This window comes from Polyergus mexicanus, unplaced genomic scaffold, assembly GCF_030449975.1.
Source record: "Polyergus mexicanus isolate NDT 795.1 unplaced genomic scaffold, iyPolMexi1.0 SCAF_21, whole genome shotgun sequence".
In the NCBI taxonomy this organism is placed as follows: Eukaryota; Metazoa; Arthropoda; class Insecta; order Hymenoptera; family Formicidae; genus Polyergus; species Polyergus mexicanus.
Window position 1 is genome coordinate 304,834 of NW_027223341.1, and position 22,259 is coordinate 327,092.

Sequence of the window (22,259 nt, forward strand, 5' to 3'; positions counted from 1 at the left end):
AACATAAAGAGAGAGAGAGAGAGAGAGAGAGAGAGAGAGAGAGAGAGAGAGAGACAGAGACAGAGACAGAGACAGAGACAGAGCACAATCAAAAATAATCAATGTATCAATCAATGTATCAATCAATGTATCAATCATATATCAATCATTTGTGATTAATGCATCTCGCATTTAATTAATTCTATCTCGCATTTGTCGTTAATCTTCTTACCACGATTACGATATTCTAAACAAAATTATATTATGATGAAAGTACGACCAGCAGATCGAAAATAATTTCGTTAGGTAAGAAAGAAACAGCGAAAAAAAACATATAAATCAATGTCTGTGCCAGCGTAATAATAGAGCTAGCAAAAAAAAAAAAAGAAGAAAGAGAACAGAGCAGCGCGGAAGGAAATCATCCGTCTAATTCACTTATACGCTACCTTCTACGAGTCCCTGAAAAATTCAAATTCTAAACTTCTCGGATACATATCTTAATCTTCTATTCTGGCTAATACTTTTGTGGGTTGTATGCAGCCACGTAAAATAATTTTAACGCGTTCTCTTGCGCGCGCGCGATTTTCTTAGAAATTATGTATACTTGAAATAGAAATTTATTAAAAAAATTATGCATGTGCGTATACGTGTTCTAAGATACAAATATTATTAACTTTGTATCCTACAACAAATCATTTTTCTATTCGTTTTAATGCGTTGCGAAAAAAAATTCACAAATAATAATAATAATTATATATAATCGCATATTATTAATTTGATAACAAGTTTTCATATCTTTTATATAATATGTCGTTAGTGAATTTTAATTACCATTTTTGTTGATAGAAATAATATATAGTTTTTAAAAAAGAAAAAAAATAGAGAGAGAGAGAGAGAGAGAGAGAGAGAGAGAGAGAAAGAGAGATGGGATTTATAGCGAGCGTAGTCTGTAATATCAGACAAAGATAATTTAGAAGTTTATAAAAGAACTAAATCTAGCGCACACGCTACTTATCTCTTGATCATAGATTATTTAACCAAAACAAAATATTTTCTCATTCTTATCATCTACTTTTTAATATTTCCTCAATTTTATCTAAGTTTATTTTGTACAAATCGTAGAGTCAACCAAAATTTGCACACTCGCGCTTCTCTGTTTTTCTAAAGCTGTTATTTTTATTATATTTGTAATGGAGTAGAAGATGTCGGCTGCAACAAAATTTTAGTAAAATTAAATGTAAGAGCATATTTACATAGACAAATTGTGGATGTATATGTGAAGTAATATTTGTTTAATTTGAAAGTTTAATATTACAAATTAAGTAAATTTAAAATTAAAACACGAAACTAATCAATGATAGATATACTCCTATATTGCTTCCATTTCCTAGCTTCACATTCCCAATCAAATTAATTGGTTCGAAGTAATTAGTAAAGATAAGCAAATTCAATTTGGTATTTAATGAAGTTGATTCAAATCAGAATCGCGTAAAACTACCGCGAATTTCCTTTTATAATTTCAACTACTATATCTTATAATAAAAATCTAGAAGATGTAGCTTTTTCCACAGAAATAACAGTAAGATTTAATAATAAGTTCTATAGAGATACATTTATTCGAATCTTAAATTTTTGATAGTGAGCGTAAAAAGATTCAATAAAATTAAATATATGATTATTAAATATATTTTTTTCCTACATTTTTTATTTATTGCAGCATCTACAAAAATCATCAAATTTTATCCAAAAAATCGGTAATATTTAGCTTCTTCAATTTTGCATATTTTTACTTGTGCTTACCTTGTAGGAAGAACTTATACAAGAATTTTTATCCCAAACATTTGTCGAACTTATTTTATTACAAAATATCATTAAAATTGTAAAAAACTTTGGCCAATGTCATTAAATCTTGATTTGTATATGCAATTTTTTTAGATGCTACGATGAAATTGCATATTTCAAAATACACGTGTAAAAATGTTCAGGCATTTTTCGCCAGATGGCGGCAGCTTGCAAGCTCAAAAGCTCGCTTATCCATTCAATCCCTTGAGTCAACCGCGAAGATTAACGATATTTCAAATAATCGATAAGTTTTCAACTCGGTCAGATATTATCGATATTAATGAGCCATTGATAAAATTAATTATATCACTTTACTTGATGAAGAGCATTATATTCCCTTAAAACGCAGTATGCGACTTCCTTTAGTGACAATTGAAATTACCGATGGATTTTCGCAGAGCGTTGCTGGCACAAACCTAGCTTTATAACCGTCGATATGCGAGTAATCTAAAAACTACACCAACAATCGCAAAGTTTATCTAAACTTTTCTTATCGTTGTGTATTGCATTGTATTTTAAAATTTGTTGTTTGTCTTGGTATAGCTTTCGGAATACTCCGATAACACAAGGAAAGAATTTCCATCAATTAAATTTCTTATGGACGTTACATGTTTGAAAAAAATTTTATTTTTATTTACTTATTATCGTCAGCCTATATTCTTAATTGACGGTTTTCCATTACATGTAGTTAATTTTTAGCTAACTGCATTAATCTTATTATAAAAAAAAAAAAAAAATTATCTTACTTTGCCTAATCATTATAAATAAATTTAAAATATATTTCTGTTTTGAATTCTGTCACAAATTATAGATTGTTTAAAATAGATTTTTGTCATTTGATGTTCTTATCTTAATCTCCGATAAATAATTTACTAAACAAAGATTTTTATAACTAAGATCTGTATATTTGATATATTTTTTTAATCCCTTCATACTAATTTTTTCATTCGCTTTTTTTAATCGATTTGTGTTATTAGAATTTATATACGTGTTATCTGTAGAGCGATAAAGAATAGAGTAGTTTCACTTTGATATTACTTACAGACCAACATTCCAATTTTTAACAAACGGGGCTGTGCAAAAAAAATTATTGTACTTTTTTGATCTTGTGATATCGAAAGCACAGATATCGATCGTGATTTCTAGCGGTATATCCCGCGATTTATTCCACACATGTCAACCGTTGCGGCCGTTGCGTTTAACCGCGATGTTCTGCGGTGACTTGAATTTGCTCTGCAACCTGGCAGTTTCCGCTTTTCAGCAAGCCATTTCGATACTTCCCTACACTGTGACGCGGTTGTGTAGAAGTGTTCGATAAGATCGCAGAGAACTGCCGACACTACACACAGAAGAGTTTTCGCGCAATACTCGAAAAGATAATCTACATAAATATATAACAATTTTAAGAAACAACTATACAATATATACAATATAAATCAAAATTATGATAATGTACTCCAAAATATTTAGATACATAAATTTGCATACCTATAAATTCTTAAAAATTCTAAATCCAGAGATTTAAAAAATGTAAAAAAAGAAAAAATATATAAATTAAATTATATTTCCAATAAATTTAAAAAATTATTATTTCCCATGCGGCACTTTCTTCGCTCATCTTTCATGTTTCAAAGAGAATATCTCTCTTCTACTTCGCTAATACAGGCAGAGAATCCGCAAGAACGAGACGCTTCTCTGGAAAATTGTCGCAAACGAATGCAATATTCGTGCATTTATAGTGTCTTCGCGCACTTTACTTTGCAATCTTCGCATTGCCAGCTCCATTAACCCTACTCTACTTTAACGTTTAGAAATTCTAAAAAAAGTTTCCCATAGCACGAGAATTTAATGAACCAACAAATGACGCAGCTGCGTTACCGAGTGATTGCCGTTAGATACCGATCCTATAAGATAAAGTAATATGACCATTTCTCGATAAATATATTCATCAGAAGACAATGACTGAATCTGGCATGTGACGATGGATAGAAGAGAAAAAGTGTGGTGATGTCTGAACGCGGCGTCTGGCTGTCGTCCAGCTTTCCTAATATGATTTACATAGCAAGGCTGCGCCCAACGTTTTTCTTTCTTTCGATAGAGCGTAGCAGCGTGAAAACGTCCGATTTCAATTCGATTCCGATTTTTCATAAATTCCTTGACCTCTTTTGTCAACATCGATAGAAACTTTACGGAGGACTGATCGTCAACACGCTTGGTTGTCATTTACCGCGCGTTATGAACTCGTGAAATGTTTACGGTAGATTTAATTTCATCGTAATATTAAAGTTACGAGAAAAGATTAGAAGAAGCAGTGTGTGACAATGCAGTCATTCTTTATTATTAAACTTTATATTTTACAGCTTATACGAATAGCACTTTACGAGCTATACCGTAACTTTAACTTATACCAGATTGGATTTCTTTTTCTTTTGAAGAATTAAATTGTGCGAGTATTCTTAAATATATTCAGATATTCTTAAATTTATCTTCAGTTTGGAAGTTTTTATAAATTCATATATTTTTTAATCTAATTGAGCACTGAAAATCAATTGAGATATTTGAATATTCTTATTAAATTTAAAAAAATTAAATTAGATCGATTTAATCTCTTCAAGTTAATTAATTTTGATAAATGCATAACAATTTACAATTTCTACAGATTGCGCAATATCTTTTTCTTCGTATTGCAATCTTAACTAGCCTTAACAGTAGAGCTCGAGATTAAACCTTAAATACATTCTTATGTGTTTCAAAGCTGTTCTTTCCAATCAGTATTTGCATCAATGCAATATAGATCTCTCCTATTCTAAATTAATTAAATATAAAGCTATACTGTGGACATCGGCACATGCGAATATTGCAAAATAGATGCATTTTATACGTTTTCATTTGTTAAAACTTACAACAATTGCAAAATTTATATTTCATTTTCATCTATTCGCGCTATATAAAATTGACATGAAATTTTCCACGACAGTATTTAATACAAAAAGATAAAAATTGTAAAGTAATATAAACCAATTTTGCGATCATGCACATATAGTCTACAGAATTTATAAGATATTTCATATTTGTGTGTATTAAATATATAAACTATTATTAATTTACAAATAAATGTTTCAAGGAATTGTATAACACTGAAGGAGCATGTTTCCCATATGGCGCATACAACAAAAGTTAAAAGAAGGTGCGTATGTGTTAACATCACTAACAAAGAGTAATTATTCATAATTACATTAATGTATAATTATACTCGTATTAAAATTAATGCATCTACGCGTCTTCTGTCATTACTACATTTATTTTGTAATTAGTCGTCGCAATGACAATTAAAAGATAGAATTACACATACCTATTATACATATGAAACTAAATTTGCTCATTCATTAGCTATTCGTTAATTATTTGCGTATCACGTGTCAACTATCTACTTTATAAATTATCCATTCTGAGATTATTTTATTTAGAACAAATTATTTTAATTTGTGCGCATGCTTGCGCTTTCTTTGCATGTTTGGTTCTAAAATAATAAATTAATTATCCTGAATTATTTGGCAATCCTTTTCGTAATTTATGTTGCGATGTAACAAAAGTTGTAATTATGTAATATAAAAATTATTCTTTAATATTTTTGAAGTTAAATAATGATTTTATACTTTATTTCTATGAATTACGCGAAAAAAAATTGAATAAGCTAAGCTACATAAATCGTAAAACGACTGAAAAATCAAAACATTTTAAATTTGTATTCGATTGGCAGCGGAAGATTCCTTTTATCGCCCGAATAAAATGCTGATTTGTACTCTACAGGCATGAAGAATGGTACCGTTGAAGAGAATAATGTTTAGATTTTGTCCGATAAAGACCAAACTTGGTCTCTGCCAGAAAAGTCGGCAATGTCTCATGAAATAGGCTCGAATCGATCTGTGAGATTTTCTGACTCTTTCTCCGTTTTTCCCTTTAACCTGGTATTTGCATAATTCCAAAAGAATTCAGAAGAAACTTACTATTTCGCACATAACTCATCTGCGATCACAATGATAAAAAGATACAATATTATCGATTAAAGATCTCTTTCACTGACGGAATGTTTTAACCTTCTCACTTTTACGAATTAAGGGATGATCTATTATATTGCTCCCTGATAATAATAATAAATTATCATTGAATATCTGCATGTAACGGTGAATTCAATGAAAAATGAGAATAAAAATTTTAGAATTTTTGGAAGTATTATTCTTTTCAAATAGCAATGCAAATTTGTTTTCCATGTTACATATGCATATACATGGATATGTATACGCATATCGCATTACCAATGCAAAACAAATCGCTATTGCCATTTATAAAAAAAATTTATACCTAACTTTAAATTTGAAATATATGATTGTCTTCCAAATATTTTGAACTTTTAAATTCCATTTGAGAATCAATTGCACTATAATTTAAAATAATCTTCGATGTTAAGATGTAGTATAATAAAATGTATAAAAGGAGAAGGCAACGTCAAAAATAATGCCATCGGTCAAATAAAATCGATACTTACCAGTAGGACTGGGTGTTAGCTCTTTCATCGCTATCTTAACGTGCAGATCATATCGCTCCAAAAATCCCAACCTCGGTCCTCTCGTACTTCTTTGTAACGCGCTGATAACAGAAGTTACTGCTCTAGTATACTCCCTTTGGCCAAAGGATTTGTATGGCACCATCATGCCCACCTGTTACATGAAAATGATAGAAATAATATGAAGTTTTGGTAAGACGCATTCTCTTACAAACATGTGTCCCGATCTGATTTTGGCCAACGTGAAACGAACATTCGTGATAGATATTCCTTTCGCTCTGACGCGGCGAAAAAGATTATCAACAAATCTGACAGAACGATATTTCGCAAAGTTTCTACCGAAACGCGAGTGACGTGTCCGTTACATTACGAATAGCTCGAGTTTAGGATCGAACATCAACACGATACGTTATTGCTAACGACGTGTATAATTTCGTTGAAAAACATGCAATCGTCATACGTCATATGATTATATCATTATCGACATTCTCGTGTCATCTGTTGGATTGTATTATGTCATGTATATAGTATCCTTTTTATGTAATAATACACTTAGTTTCTGTATTGATTCAATTTTGACCACATTGCTACGATTATTTTGTCACGTTAATTTATATAATTAAAATTAATATTAATCGATCATATAATATTGTATTAAGCGTTTAGTTTTTCTTTGTACATAGTATGACAATTTTTCTTATACATTTTTCTTATTCGTTATTTTTCAATCACGTATGGTGAAAAATTTTATTATACTATAATGCTAAACAACGATTAAATAAAGATTTTGATGTTTAATTACATTATACAAAATATTTATTTTTAAACAGATATAAAAGCACTTGTTTGTGTTATATGTTTTAAATAGACGCTTAATTTTTTTAGAAATTTATAAAAAAACTTTATCTTAAGTTATTAACTGAAATACTAATACAATAGTTATTAACCAAAATGTTTAAAACTAAAAATATTTTTTTATTATATATAATGTTTAATTATATGCAAATTTTAAACTTATATTTAAAAATAAGAAAAAAGATTTGTAGTGCACTTTGTTGTTTTGCTTTGTTTAACTTTTGATATATGTATGGTATTGTATAACCGCTCATACAGACAATACTGTAATGAATTGTGTTATTCAATAATGCAAAAGTTATTATATTGAATAATTAATTCTTTCTTTATCCAATATTGTATAATTGCGAATTTTGAATTACGCAGTGCGATAACATTTTTTGAGCATCAACAGAAAAGCTGATTATAATTTTCAGTTATTGCCTTTTCAGCCATATCAGAATCTCGATGATACATTAAGTGTTCAAAGCGATCAGAAAATTGCAATAGGGCATCTTGTTCACTTCTATTACCGCAAGAATCGGTATCGGCTTGCACCTGTTGCATAAATCGATTGATGCGAACAAATACGGCGTGTAGGCTGAGACTGGACAACAGTTTACGTTTCGAAGCCTATTAGCAATATTAATAATGCTCTTTATTAGAAACTTTCTCTTTATAGAAACATCGATATTAATCAAATAACTGTTCATGGAAAATAAGAGAAAAAAAAATGTTCACCGATGATATTTAGTTTGCGCGACGATCAAAATGTAATCGTAATATTTTTACATAATCTGGAAGTATTCAATCGCGTCAAAGATTTTACTTCAACAACGAAATGTGCAATGCATAAACAAGAAAATTAATTACTAACTCTTCGCTTATCGATTTTCAAAAACAAAGCTATATTAACAAATTAATATCCATTTCTTAACGTAAAAACCGTGTTATTATGTTATACATATTTTATTTCATTCAGAATTTGTATGTACGTTTACGATATATATAAATACATAAGTATACTAATTTTGAAATTATATAATCCTCAAAATTTTCTAGCTCTTGCGTTTAATTTTTATAAACAAATTAACAACATTGTCCATAAATATTTTCATCCGTGGGACATCATCTATTACAGCATTTATTGAATAGAAATACTACATAGTGATACTCTCATATCGTTTGTATAACGAATTTAATCCAGAGAAGTGCTGTAATAACCAACCATCGATTATCTGTAATGAATCGCGTTGGTCATATATCTGTCCGCTGCATTTATGTACTATATTCCGATATGTAGAAGGGTACTTGCTACAATCAGTGAATAGAGAGGGAATTAAACCATTGTACGCCCGGATGAGTTTGAGAAATCGAGAAAAAAATTCATGAATCTCGGAGAATACCGGAATGGGAAATCTCTCTTAAGAATTTCGCTTTATAAGCCCGAAAAGTAACTTAACTAAGGTAATCATTCTTAACTAACGCAAGCTATTAACTTGACAAATTCATTAACATCCGTTAAAGATGATTATTTCGACAGGAGACATTCCAGAGCTAAGCTAGAAAATTTTTCGTTAACTCTGTCTAAGCAAAATTTAACGTGGCAATTTGATAAATATAATTTACGCAAAAAATATAACACAAAATATATGATACAATATAATCTAAGTAAATTAATTATAAAATAATTAATCTAAGAAATAATTTAATTAAAAATTTGCTAACAAAAAAAATTTATAAAGTATTAACAATTATTATACAATAAGCTGATTATTAACGTAAATTAGAAAAACTAAAAAAGTTTATATAAGTATAATTAAATATATTAAAAATCTATTTAAAAAAAAAAAAAAACGATAGTATCTTTTAAGACAATTAATAAATAATTTTAATTAAATAGATAATATATCTTTTGATTGACTTAAAGAGAATTATATATCAAATATTATAATTATATTTATTTGATATAGTACGTTGCCGTATTATATATAAATTAAGTAAATTCTCAAATAAAGATACATATTATTCTCCTTTGATCGTATTCAATAAAAGTCTTTAACAAATTAAGAGTCGCTCCTTTTTCTTAGCAAGATTATTATAAAAGATACTTACTCTGAGATAAGTGACGTTATAATTATTTCCCACAGAAGATTGCGGCGTGAAACGTGCTGGAGGCGCGCTCGTGGTAGTCGTAGTAGTCGGGAATGACCGCTGTCTCGTCGTATTCGAGAGTCTGCCCTCGCCGATACGAACTGCCGAATTTCCTCTACCCACGTTTATGCCCTTGGGGGCTGTACCCCTGCCAGTTCCGACCTTGATGCCTCCTTCTCTGATGGTGCTACCAGGCGGACTACCTAGCACCAACAGCGGTGACATCACTAACGAAAGGATCCACGTGGTTTTCATGGCGTGAAATTTGTTGCTCGAGTAATTTATCACAATACGGCGATATGCTGAAGATTAATTCGATTTTGCCTTGCTTCCTCGCGCTACCTTGACACTGCACTTCCATTCACACATAACACATGCACGAATACTTTAGCATCGCAACAACGCGACGCAATTGCATGCACGAGTATTTTCGCCACCGTAACACTGTCTCATCGCAAACGCCTGGTATGCCTAGAACAGAAATTTATCAAATTTTGTTCAAACACAAACATTACAAAAGACCCAAGTGTCAAATTAAAAATTTTTAAATTTTTTAGGAATAATAGACATTCTCTCTCTCTCTCTCTCTCTCTCTCTCTCTCTCTCTCTCTCTCAATTAACTAAAAAATATTTAAAAGGCAAAATTTATTTATTTTTGTATAGTTTATATCTTACAATTTCAAGATTCAAACTCTTTAATATTTTCCTTTAAATTAAGTTATTCTGTCTCGAATTTTCCATCATAAAAAATTATTTGGCAACTGGAGATGTGCGGGTGTGTGTATATGTGATTAAATATATAATTTATGACAAATTAACAAAAGTAGACATTTCAAGATAATCTTTAATATATCTTGTCAAAGTGAATGTAAATAATGATTTAATTTTGTCCTAATTTAAAAAATGCTGGAATAAGTATGAGAAAACTCATTCTAATAGAATGCTCAATTGCCCTAATTAGGGCAATCATTTTCGTACTGTTACCTCAATCAGGAGATAATGTTTGGCAAATCTACAAGTATAACATTTTTTACATAATAGTACAAGATTTTATTTTATAGGAAATTGTATTCGAACTATCAAAGCGATGGACGGCCATATGTAGTGTCCATTTCCCGTAGGATTGGTTGGACAAAGCAATCGGACATCACTACCTGTCATCGTACATGAATGTGAAATGCTCTATTTGTCTATTTGACAGATTGAATCTGTCACGCATCGAACCTGAACATTGATGGCATAAATCTGTAAAATTTAATCGGATAAATTTTAATTTGATGGACCTGTAGTTTTGACATTTCGTTTCCGTAGATTAAAATCACCGAGCAAAAATATCTAAAAGTAAAATTAAAAAATTGTTTATTGCCTCTGGATATTTTATGCATATTTTAAAAGTTTCTTAAACAATGTGAAAATTTAATCCGCGTTTGTAAAAGAAGTACGATGAAATGAAATGATAAAACTGGGTCAAAACTTATTAACCAGTTAGCTAATTAAAGCAAACTAAGTAAACTAGTTGAAAACAAACTAAGAAAATAAAAAATACAAGCTTATAATGTAATTAATACGATTATCTGATTGCTTCTTGACTAAACAAGAGAATGTTGCTCTAATCGTCACAAAATTATATCGTAATATATGTACACATAGTATTTTTTAAAATGTTCAATTAAATAAAAATTTTAATAAAAATTCAAAATTATATCATTGATAGATTTTTCAGTAAATGTAATATTGAAAGCAGTAATAATCAGGATAAAAGCAAACATAATAAATTCAAATGCATTGTAGTACCTAATATTGTAATACCTGATTCTATTCAGAGAAATAAGATACATATTTTCTTACAAAAATTTCATAACGTGGATTGATTTCCAGAAATAAAGTAAACAATAGTTTCACACCCAGATAATTCTTGCATCAAGCGCCATAAAAAATTTCAAATAAAATACTTGATTTTTACAAATCTTTTTTTATTCTAGTTTCAAAAATTTCCTTAGATAATAATTTTTGGACTTTGCATGATTATTTCTTGATTCATGATTATTTAAGAAGTAAGCTTTCAAGTTGCATAACTAAGGAAATTTTTGGTCTCGTGTAAGTTCAACAAACGACAAACCGTCGGCAATTTCCATTAAAAAAATCTTTATTCGGGAAAAAAAAATTTTTGATTTAAATCAATTTAAATGTTATCAAAACGCTTTTGATATGCAATAAATTGATTTACATAATGCTATAACGATGTAAATATGAATACAAGCTCATAAAAGAAATAAAATAAGAATATTTTTAGTCAATCATAAATAGCAAAACGAAAGATATTACGTTTTCTCGAACCACTTTTCATTTATTTCCCTCTATGATTTCAACAGTTGATGAAAATATTGAATCAATTTTGTTAAATTTGTTACTCAATATTATTTTAATTAAATCACACTCTACACAATCTGTCAGATTTCAAGTGGAAAACCTATTTAACATCTGTCAGACCCTAAGTAGATAGTTTTCACTTTTAAAAAAATTGTTTAAATATTTTGATTATATCACATTCTATTACAAATATAATTTCAAAATATTTTACTACTAATGAAAAAAAAAAATTTATTAATTTCTGATTTCATAAACCTTGCAATTTTATCATAATTTTTATAAATAATAAATACTAAATACATATCTCAAGTAGAGAAATTAAATGTGTCTATACAGGCTGTTAAATTTAAACGTAACAGGCTGAATATCTTGATAACTAAATAAAATATTTAAATTCGGTTTTTTTTATGCGTCCATCAAAAGTCAAATTTTTTTTATCAAAATTTGTCCGCCTCGAAACAATACGACCAAACAAAAAGCATAAACCTCGATGTTTCATTTAGTTATCGAGATATTCGCCTCCTACGTTTGAAATTTAGCATCCTATATATGCTTGTCTCTTAATCATTTTTCTAAATATTAAAATTTAAAATAGTGTGTGTGTGAGAGAGAGAGAGAGAGAGAGAAATAAAAGTTCATAAATTCATTTAAAAGTTTCTATTTTAATATAAGTCTCTATTTGTTGCATGAAAACTTTTCATGACTATTTTTGTAACATGGTACATAAATATTACTTTTCGGTTACCATTTTAAATATGATGAAACTTTCATCTCTCTCAACATACACCAGTATGTGTGATATGTGTGTATGTATGTGTGTGTGTGTGTGTGTTTGTATTGTAACGTGTAGATATGTGAAATTTTTTTATTATCATCAATAAGTGAACCTTTCATTGATCGGCATAGACTTGTACGATATAAAATAAATGATGTGCTGTCAATAACAAAAATGATAAACTACCACTAACACTTTCTGCTTTATTTCCCGATTGTCGGACTTGCATTGGGATTGACATTTGCTTTAACTTTGATACAATGACAGCTATTTCATTATTGTAATGTTTCTGCGCGATCTACTGTCAATTTCGATTGCATTTATATTTTGAACGCATACAATATAATGTCAAAGATATTTTTAAAGATAAATGTCTGATTATCTTTCTCGGAAGCTGCCGTTAATCATTGACATAATAGTAGAACGATTTACATGAAAGTTATAATAATAGAAGTGTATCATGCGTATTAATATCACGTACAAATTCAATTTGTAATTTAAGAGTAATATTTTTGACCTTGCATATAAATAATTTTAATCTCAGAGCGGCATTATATATTCAAATATAAAATATAGACACGTTCGTTCTCAAATTAAAGGGCAAAGAATTGCATTAAAACATACTTGCATATAGTAATTATTATGTAAAAACAACTATGTAATGCCTCAATGTAATTTTATTCTTTTTGTTTGTCACAAAACAAAATATAATTAACATATAATTTAAATAATAATTTTTTTCTATAAATAGAGAAAAAATATAGTAGTTATAGACATACATACAACACACACATACATATCTTTATACATGTATTATGCAATTAATAATATTGATATTTTTGTGTGTATATTACTACGTATTATATTGCCAGTTGTTATTAGTAAACTATTAAAATTCATTTTTTAAGATACGTGACATATAAATATTTTATGTATTTTTTGGGAAATTAGAAAGATTGATAAAAATTTTTAAAAAATTAAATAAATAGCGATAAAAAGATTCATATATAGTTCTTCTTAGATAATAGTTTAATAGAGAGCTTAAGAGTAAATAGTAGTAGACAAATGAAGCGGTAATTACGGTATCTTGCGACATAAATTCTTTCTAAACTTTTTATCAGATATATACGGTTGTTTATTATTATAGTTTCTTTCTCTCTCTCTCTCTCTCTCTACCTCTATTATATTTTTAAATATATAACTTATAAAATTTTATGAATACAAAATTTTTTTCTTTGTGTATATTTGTTATCTATAAGAAAGCTTTATGATATTATTTGATCATTATGTCTTAATTACATTTAAATATAACATATTAACCCACTAACAAATTATCGTATTTCGTACATATTGACGAGCGATTAGAGTGACCTACATATATTTTTACATATCTCGAGATATCGGGAGACTATCAACGAATCGACAAGCGATTAGAGTGGTCTGCAGGGAATATTGGGATATTGATATAGAGCTACGATATTTAGTTTGAGTTTTTGCCACGTATTGCTTTGACCCGCGTTTATCATCCTTACGTATCAAGTTTCACGATATTGAACCATGTCCCATATGGATTGCTCTTTGATAAACCGACTACTAGCTATCAGATTCCTGTGGCTCGGCCCTATCTCTAAACCCTTGTCCCTTCTATTAAGGCACCAAATTAGCCATTATCTAAGGGAAGTTCCTGTTTGCTATGCATTGATCTATTTCTGATGATTACGTATTCAATTAACAAGCGACTTACAATTAGATCAGACGATGAATATCATATGGGTACGTTCTTGTAAATAATTTTAGAAAATAATCCACTTAATATTCATATTGTTTTAATATTTTATTTTAATGATATACGTACAAATTTTATTTCATTTTAATATTTAGCTTTAATGAAAAATAACACTATGATGTAGAAATAATTCATATTTAGAACGATTATTATTACGTTGTATGGATTTGAGAAAATGTAGAACTTAAAAAGAGAATATTATGTATCTTATCATTTAAATAATAAAAAGAATCCTAAAAAGAATAATAAAAAGAATTTAAAAATCAATTTGGATTTACAGAAGTCAAAAAATTCGATAATAACACAATAATTTTCTTTAATAATATTTTTTTTCCTTGAAGATTTAAATTGTCTCAATTTTATTTAATAAAAAAATAAATTATTACTAAGGTATATAATTTTTGATGAAAAGATTAAACTATTACTTTTAATCATTATCAGAGAGAAAATAAAACTTTAAAAAAATGAAAAATTTTTTTAACTTTTTACACATTTCATCTTCAGAATTGTCGAGTTTTGAAGTGCACCGTATACTGTGTGAGACGAACGGAAGCTGCATTGCACGCAAAATGCAATACAGTAAACTGTGAAAATGACCGAATTTAGCACGGACAATGTAACAAAATATATCAAGTCGTAATAGTCAAGGTGACCAAGAATTTCTTTTTTATACCGAACATTTTATCAGATTTTTTTTATGCGACATCCCGATCTAACTAATTATCACGAATATTTTCCATCGGGCATGCTATCAACTCATACATTCGTTTTCCTTTTTTTGATCTTCTTTAAATTTATACTTTCTTCAGTACTAGAAATGTTTGCTAAATTTCTTCTATTATCTGTATATTCTACAATATAATTTATTCTATTGCGCTTAACGTCAAGTTTCTGTTATTCTGTCACTCACGAATCGCAGAAATATAGATCGTTGAGTTTTACATCAACGTCGATATTTCATATTAGTACATAGTACATTATCGGAATACACAACGTGCATGTATCGTATCGAATAATCGGTATCTCAAATAAATGACAATCCGATAATCGGTATTCCGATTAAGCAGCGTCGGCATAATCAATATATATATATATGTATATATTTTCAAACCAAAATTCTTTACTATTTTCCAATATTATTCAATAAAGAAATGCGACCGTCGTGATCGCAATATACATTTTTCCAATATCAACGTACTCATTAATTTATCTATATGTCAGTTTAATATATATTTTTTTTTCAAAACTAAACTTATTCAGTTTTTCTTTCCAAAATCTTTTAATTTCTGTTATAATTATTTGTATTAAAGTAATTATTATCTAATAAGATGTCTTTATATGTGACTCTATATCACATAGCTTATTGTCAATACATTTTTTTCCAAAATCAAACTTATTCCTACTTCACAGCTTTTTCATTCCTATTGTATAAATGATGATTTTCTTCTAATTTTTTTTTCGGAATAAAATTAATATATATGGCTAAATATATTTATACAAAACAAAAAAAAATTTCTTTCTGATTATTATGTACGCGTGCTATTTTTTTTTTTTTTATACCTCTGACGAAAATATATATTATCGAAAGAAGACTTACGTATAATGTTTCGCGTACACATACATTATTACTTATAAATAAATATCACTAACCTATAATAACAAGCAAAAGCTTAATTAAACAAGAAATTAAAAAAACAGAAATTCCATCTTTCAAGAATCAATTAAACATTTATCAGGATTTGATACGTAGGCCCGTATTTGTCATATCACTTGATAGTTTCCCAATCACTGATGATTTCAATTTCTTTTCAATCAGACCGCAATTCAATATTCAATCCAGAATTCATTTGACATATGTAGTGAGCGAAATAACTCGGAACGCTGAGATCACCAGTGGAAAGTTTCGATAACTACGAAAAATATCAGTTCTCGTATCGAAACGATAATTAAATGTCGAATACCATTCCTTCTCGAACTTGTGTATAACTTTTTACAGGTACGGGGAAGTGAAAATTTCAATGTTTTTTTTTTTATTATGTTACTTCTCGCATAAAAAAAAATTTAAATACCAGGAAAGAATCGTCGGAAAGACGTAATGATTTACTGTGATTGAGTTTTACGAAGATTGAGTTTTTCTTTGGAGAAAAATAAAGGATAGACGGAGAGATGCGACAAAAAAAAATTTTTGTGCGTTTCAACAGCACGATTAATAAAATTACGGTGCCACGACATTTTCCGGAGAAGATTTCACAATATATAATATTTAAAAAAAAGTTATAATATCCATTATTGTTCTCGAAATTGCAATTGCCCGTGACAATAGACATCGATTGAAAAATCAGAGATAAACCGCTAAAAATCTCGTTTACGTCATTGCGGTAAATTGATGTACTTGAGAAGTACTGATTCATTGTAGATACGTTTAAGCATCTCGTGTAATCTTATTTATGTAAAATAAAGTGGCATACACAGTTGCTAACGCATTTCCTCGATTGCTAATCACGTATTCATTGTGAATAGGACTAATTTACCTTTGAAACTAGTTCACAATTAGAACCGGAATGATGGAAACCCATGGGATATCCTGTAAACGTTTACTCATAATAATGATACAGCTAGCCACGAGCTTAAGAGGTTAACCGAATAGTTTCAATAGTATAGGAACACACGATGCAACTATGCATACGATTTGCATTCGTTGGCATCCCATTTACATAATACATTATGTATAATGTACCATAGCGGCAGACATGTAAGTGCATAATGCTCCAGAGTACACGATAATAATGCCCATCTCGATCATATGCTTTATTTCCCTCAAACGCCTCCGTAAAATTTCTCGCTGAAGATATTGATAGTCAATGAAACTAATTGTAAGCCTTTTTCGTAAACGGTAAAAAATTTTATGTAACATCTCTTTTGAGAAAAAGAGGTGCCATTCGCCACGAAAAATACTTAATTTCTCTTTCAATTGTATATGACACATATTTCAAAAATATATTATTAAGATTGTCGATATTTTTTGACATTTTTTATAAATGTTTATTAAATGATAAAAATATCTTTAATTATCTTTAATCCATATGTAAATAAAATTGCCAAATGTTTTCTATGAGAAGATATTTGATTTTCTCTGCTCTCGGTATATGCGTTTAAAAATGGCAATTGATTAGTTTCAGGAATTTCCGGTGAGACATTCTATTGTATATTAAGATTTAAATATATAATCTTTCTCTCTCTCTCTCTTTTTTTCTTCTTTCTTTTCCCTATATATTTATTAAATTATTGTATATAATGTACATATTACTAAATCGTTTGTAAATAAATAAAATAAATAAATTCGCACGTTAATATTTACATTATTATTATCATTATTGTACATTTTATTAGATTAATTACTCGTATTTAAATTTAATGATTTAAAGATAAATAATGATAAGTTAATCTACTTCTTCTAGCAACGTAGAAAATTAAGCTTCTCCAGACATACACAGACCGCAAATAGTCTTTTTCAGAGTACGTCAGCGTGTATTAAAAGTCTTTTAAGGACAATAAATGTATAAGAAATACTTATAGCATACTAAAAACTATGAAGAAACCTAAAGAAAAGCACTCTTTTAGATATCATTTCGATCTTTCATAGCTTCATCCAATTTTTACTTCTCTATATTCTTTCTTCGGTCCATTATCTACATTGCGTCTTTTCGCAGCTCGGCATGGATAAATGTCAGTCATTCAACTAGAAAATCGATTAAAGCACTTAAATTTCCATTTCGTTTAGGGAATGTTTACTGTATGTTACAACCAAAATACTATTATCTATAACCCAAGGCAACTAAGTTTCGACAAAATCGTTAAACCGAGTTTCGTTAAACCCAGAGAATTATAAAGTTTAATTTACCACACAAAACTGCAGATTAGGCAAAGCAGAGCTTTCGAAAATAATTATATATTAATTTTTATCGTTTCACCAATAAATATACCATATATATATATATCCGAAATACCTAAAAAGAAAAAGTTAAATTATTTATAATATAAAAACTATCTTATAAAAATGTATAAGTGTAATATTTCTAATATTACGAAAAACGTTAAATATTTTTCTAAGTATAAAAAAAAAGTATTGTATATGCATAAACATTGGTTAATATTTTAACCGTTTCTTTTGCAACTACTCCATTGCTTTAATATAGTTTGTTTTATTGCGTGCTTCATAATAATAATATGACTTCAATATATGATACAGTGTAAATAACCGAAATTCGTGTATTTTAAATTTAATTGTCATAATAATGCAATTTCTATGCTAATAATGTGGCAGAGAAAATTTTCAGTCTTATTATTTGTCGCTGCGCAAATTTCCGTCATGCATACTTTGAGAGAGAACCGCGTTTTCAAATTTCTTCTTTGTTAGAAGTTAAGAAATTTTCATTATGAAAGCCGAGTGCGCTCGTTTGTGGATTGTTTTATTATTTCATTACGAAGCCAACAAAGATTGCCCTAAGCTATGTCTGTGTCAAAACCAAAAATTTGAATTTTATAGCAGAACACGTCCGTACTAACAATAAGAGATTCTTCGATTTTATTTTCTCTCGAATGGTAATAGGACGACATGGATATCAAAATTCTTTGGAAGCCAAAATAACAAAGAAAAATATAATTGCAACTCGTATGCAACTTATTAAACGTTTGTCATCTCTCAAAATTATTATCTAAGGGTAAAATTTTCGCAGTTATATATACCATATAATACCTTAAGCATCTTTGATCAAACGATACTCTTTTTGATCAAAAGAAATATAATCGAAAGTATATTTAAGCTTGAATATATTGTCCAGATGTCTGAAAATTTTTATTATTTTGTTTGATGTTACGAAATTTATCAGAAATATTATTTTTGAAAATCTGTCATAAAATTTTAATTACTTTTTGTTACAACAAAATTGTATAGCAAAGATTATTATTGCCAAAATGTTATACAATAATAATTATAATTAACATAACATATTCAATAGCAATATTAATTAATCATAAGTGATTAATTCATGTATTCAGCATTAGATCCTTCACTTTTTGCTAGACACATATTGCGAACAATAAATAGCAAGTTATATAGTTGTAATATTAACGGAGTTAATGACACAGATCTCACAAAATAACCCCATATACAAAACACGATAAAACCTTACAATAGCGTACCTATTATATAGTCCGATCGACCATTAGATATCCTATTCCCGCCCTTCGACCTAAATAAGCAACAGCACGTAAGAGATCTCACGCATCCCTGTTGAAGATATAATACTCCCTTACTGTTGTCTCATAAATTAGCCACTCTTAAATTCTTCTTCCTCTTACCTGTACTATCTACGCTTTTACGCCCTTGTCTCCCACATCCTGGCTAAACAATTCTTCGCCATCTCAACGAACGTGAGTAACTCGATGGAATGAGAGAGCAATCCACTATTGGCTGCACTACTGCACAAAGTTAGACTCGACGAGACGATAAATTCAATAAGACAAAAGCGAGCTCCGGGGACATTGGTACATACTGTGGGGATCCCATCGCGTCAGGGGGCTGCGCTCTTATATTCCTCTGGATAGCTCCCAGGAATATCGAATAAAGAAGATAAATCGGGCAATCCTTAGGCGCCTACGCGGTAAAAGGGCGAACCATGTTTTGCGCGGTCATTACACCCGATATCGTCTCCAGGATAAATCTATTGTTATGATATTGTTCTTGACAGACGAATCCTTGGGTATGACATTCGGCTATCCATATATCTTCATTTGAATTGTATTTATAAGTCAATAATGAGAAAACCAATATAGAATAATTGTTATATTAAATTTGCAATATGTAATAAGATGTGTATTTTTATTAGAAATGTAGTTGATATTATAATGTTATCGATCTCTTATCAAACTTGAAATAAAAATTAATAATTAATAATATATATACATATATATATCAAACAATAAATTTTACGCAAAGGACATTATTTAAATTTAATTTGTATATACTAAATCCCTCCTCTCCCGTTTCAATAGCAATTTGTGTGCTAGAAAATTTATAAACAAATATTTTATATTTTGCTAATTAGAAATATAAGATTTCTATGTACGTAAATAAGAAATTGATTATATTATCATTTTAAAGATTCAAAGATATCTTAGATTTATATATAACTAGAACAATACAACGCGCGCCTTGCGCGCGCTATTTATTCTTTTTCATTAAACATTTTTAACGATGTATACACAAAATAACTATCAAAATATACAATGACAGCCGCTCATAAAGTAAGCGCAACGACAGAACCAATCAGCACCGCGGAAAAGCGACAACATTACACTTCGAGACTTTCGAGTATCGACTTTACATGCCTTTTTAGATAGAGAAAAATTAGGGAAATTATGCGTCTTTTAACAAGTACCAAAACAAAAGTTGTAGAGGCTTGAATTCTCTTTCAAATAAGATCAAAGTTATTGTAATAGTTTGTTCCATAGGTCTTCAAAGAACCGTCAATAGCCGAAAAAACACTTTTCGGTACATTTGAAATTGTTTACTAGCTGGTTTATTTCAAAACCTATGGAGCGAACTACAATTATTTTAATCTCATTTGAATGATAATTTATTTCCGAACGAAAAGTTTCTTATAAACATGGGTCGAAAAATGCTTCCTTAAAAAGTTACTAGAACAGCACGCGCTTTTATTTATTTATAGACATTTTCTAATTTTTTTAACTTTTGTTTCCTAACTTTAACTTTTTCTTTCACAAATTGTCAAACTGTCAAAATTTGCATAATTTGACAGTTGCAAATAACACGAATGAAACAAGTCGCAGCGCACAAGTGAGACAGCCAATCAGCATCGCGGAAAAGAGGCTTTAACGCTTCGATATATTTTACAATAGTTCGCGATTTCATGCCTTTTTTAGAAAGGGATTATATATTTACACTAAGTTTTTTTATGCTAGAATTCTATGTACATAGATATTAGATTTGACAATATTAAGAAGAAAAAAAAACGGATGGATGTCTCAATAAAAAAACGTTTTCTGAAATGGAATCAATATATGATCACTGCTAAGCAATGATTTCAGTTATAAGTATCATTAAAATCTTACTAAAAAAAATTAGTGATAGTGGCTAACTTTTTAATCAAATCTTACTGTCATAATTAGTAAAATATAAGAGTAGCAAAGTGTATGTTTTTGCTAAAGATTAATAAAAATATTCACTGATTTTTAGTGAAATTTTGTCACTGCATAATCACTTTTTCATTAAATTTACGAAAGCATTACATACTTAAAGAACCTCAATTGATCTCGCTGTGTGTTTATCTTACCAAATAAATTTTAATTTTTAATTTCATTAATTTCGCATTGTACGAGACCATGTGCTTAATGCGAGGGCCGCGAAGAGAAGACCCTTATCTTAACGATAAATAACGGTTGAAAAAAGTAAATAACGCTGAAAACGGTAATGCTTTACGGCAACGTAAAGAGGGTATATTGGATTATACGAGAAAACTGTGACAAAGTAGAAAATAAGATATCGCCGCTTTTATGTGGGTCCGTTATTGTTAGGTCATATGGTAGATAAATCTAGACTCCACTTTCCGAAACGCAAAATCCGTGTACGGGGTCTTGCGCGCGTCTAAACATATCTCGAAAAAGCATTTCCACATATCCCAAAGTGTGCAAAGAAACGCCGCGCGTTCGCCGGAAAATTCACTGATTTATCGTCTACAGAAATTCTATTTACCTTTAGAATAACTCTAACCGCATTAAATAAATTGTGTTTTTTTATTACAAGATATTTATAGATTTTAGAGATTATTTTAACCTTTTTGTGATCATTAAATATATGTCTCTCATTTCATCAAATTTGCAACAAATATTTATTACAAATTACATTAATTATTATTGAATTACCATTGATCGTT

General features: G+C 29.1%; 1 protein-coding gene across 5 annotated transcripts in view; it reads right to left on the reverse strand.

Moving 5' to 3' along the window:
- The window catches only part of Nmdar2 (NMDA receptor 2), a 160,860-nt gene that overhangs the window by 67,960 nt on the left and 70,641 nt on the right, over positions 1-22,259 (reverse strand). For all 5 annotated transcript variants that reach the window (XM_070311990.1, XM_070311992.1, XM_070311991.1 and 2 more), the window contains 2 exons: positions 9,335-9,844; positions 6,368-6,539 (listed from right to left, as the gene is read on the reverse strand). In XM_070311990.1, the coding sequence (XP_070168091.1) occupies positions 6,368-6,539; positions 9,335-9,628 (466 nt within the window). In that variant the 5' untranslated portion in view covers positions 9,629-9,844. The remainder of the gene's footprint in view (positions 1-6,367; positions 6,540-9,334; positions 9,845-22,259) is intronic.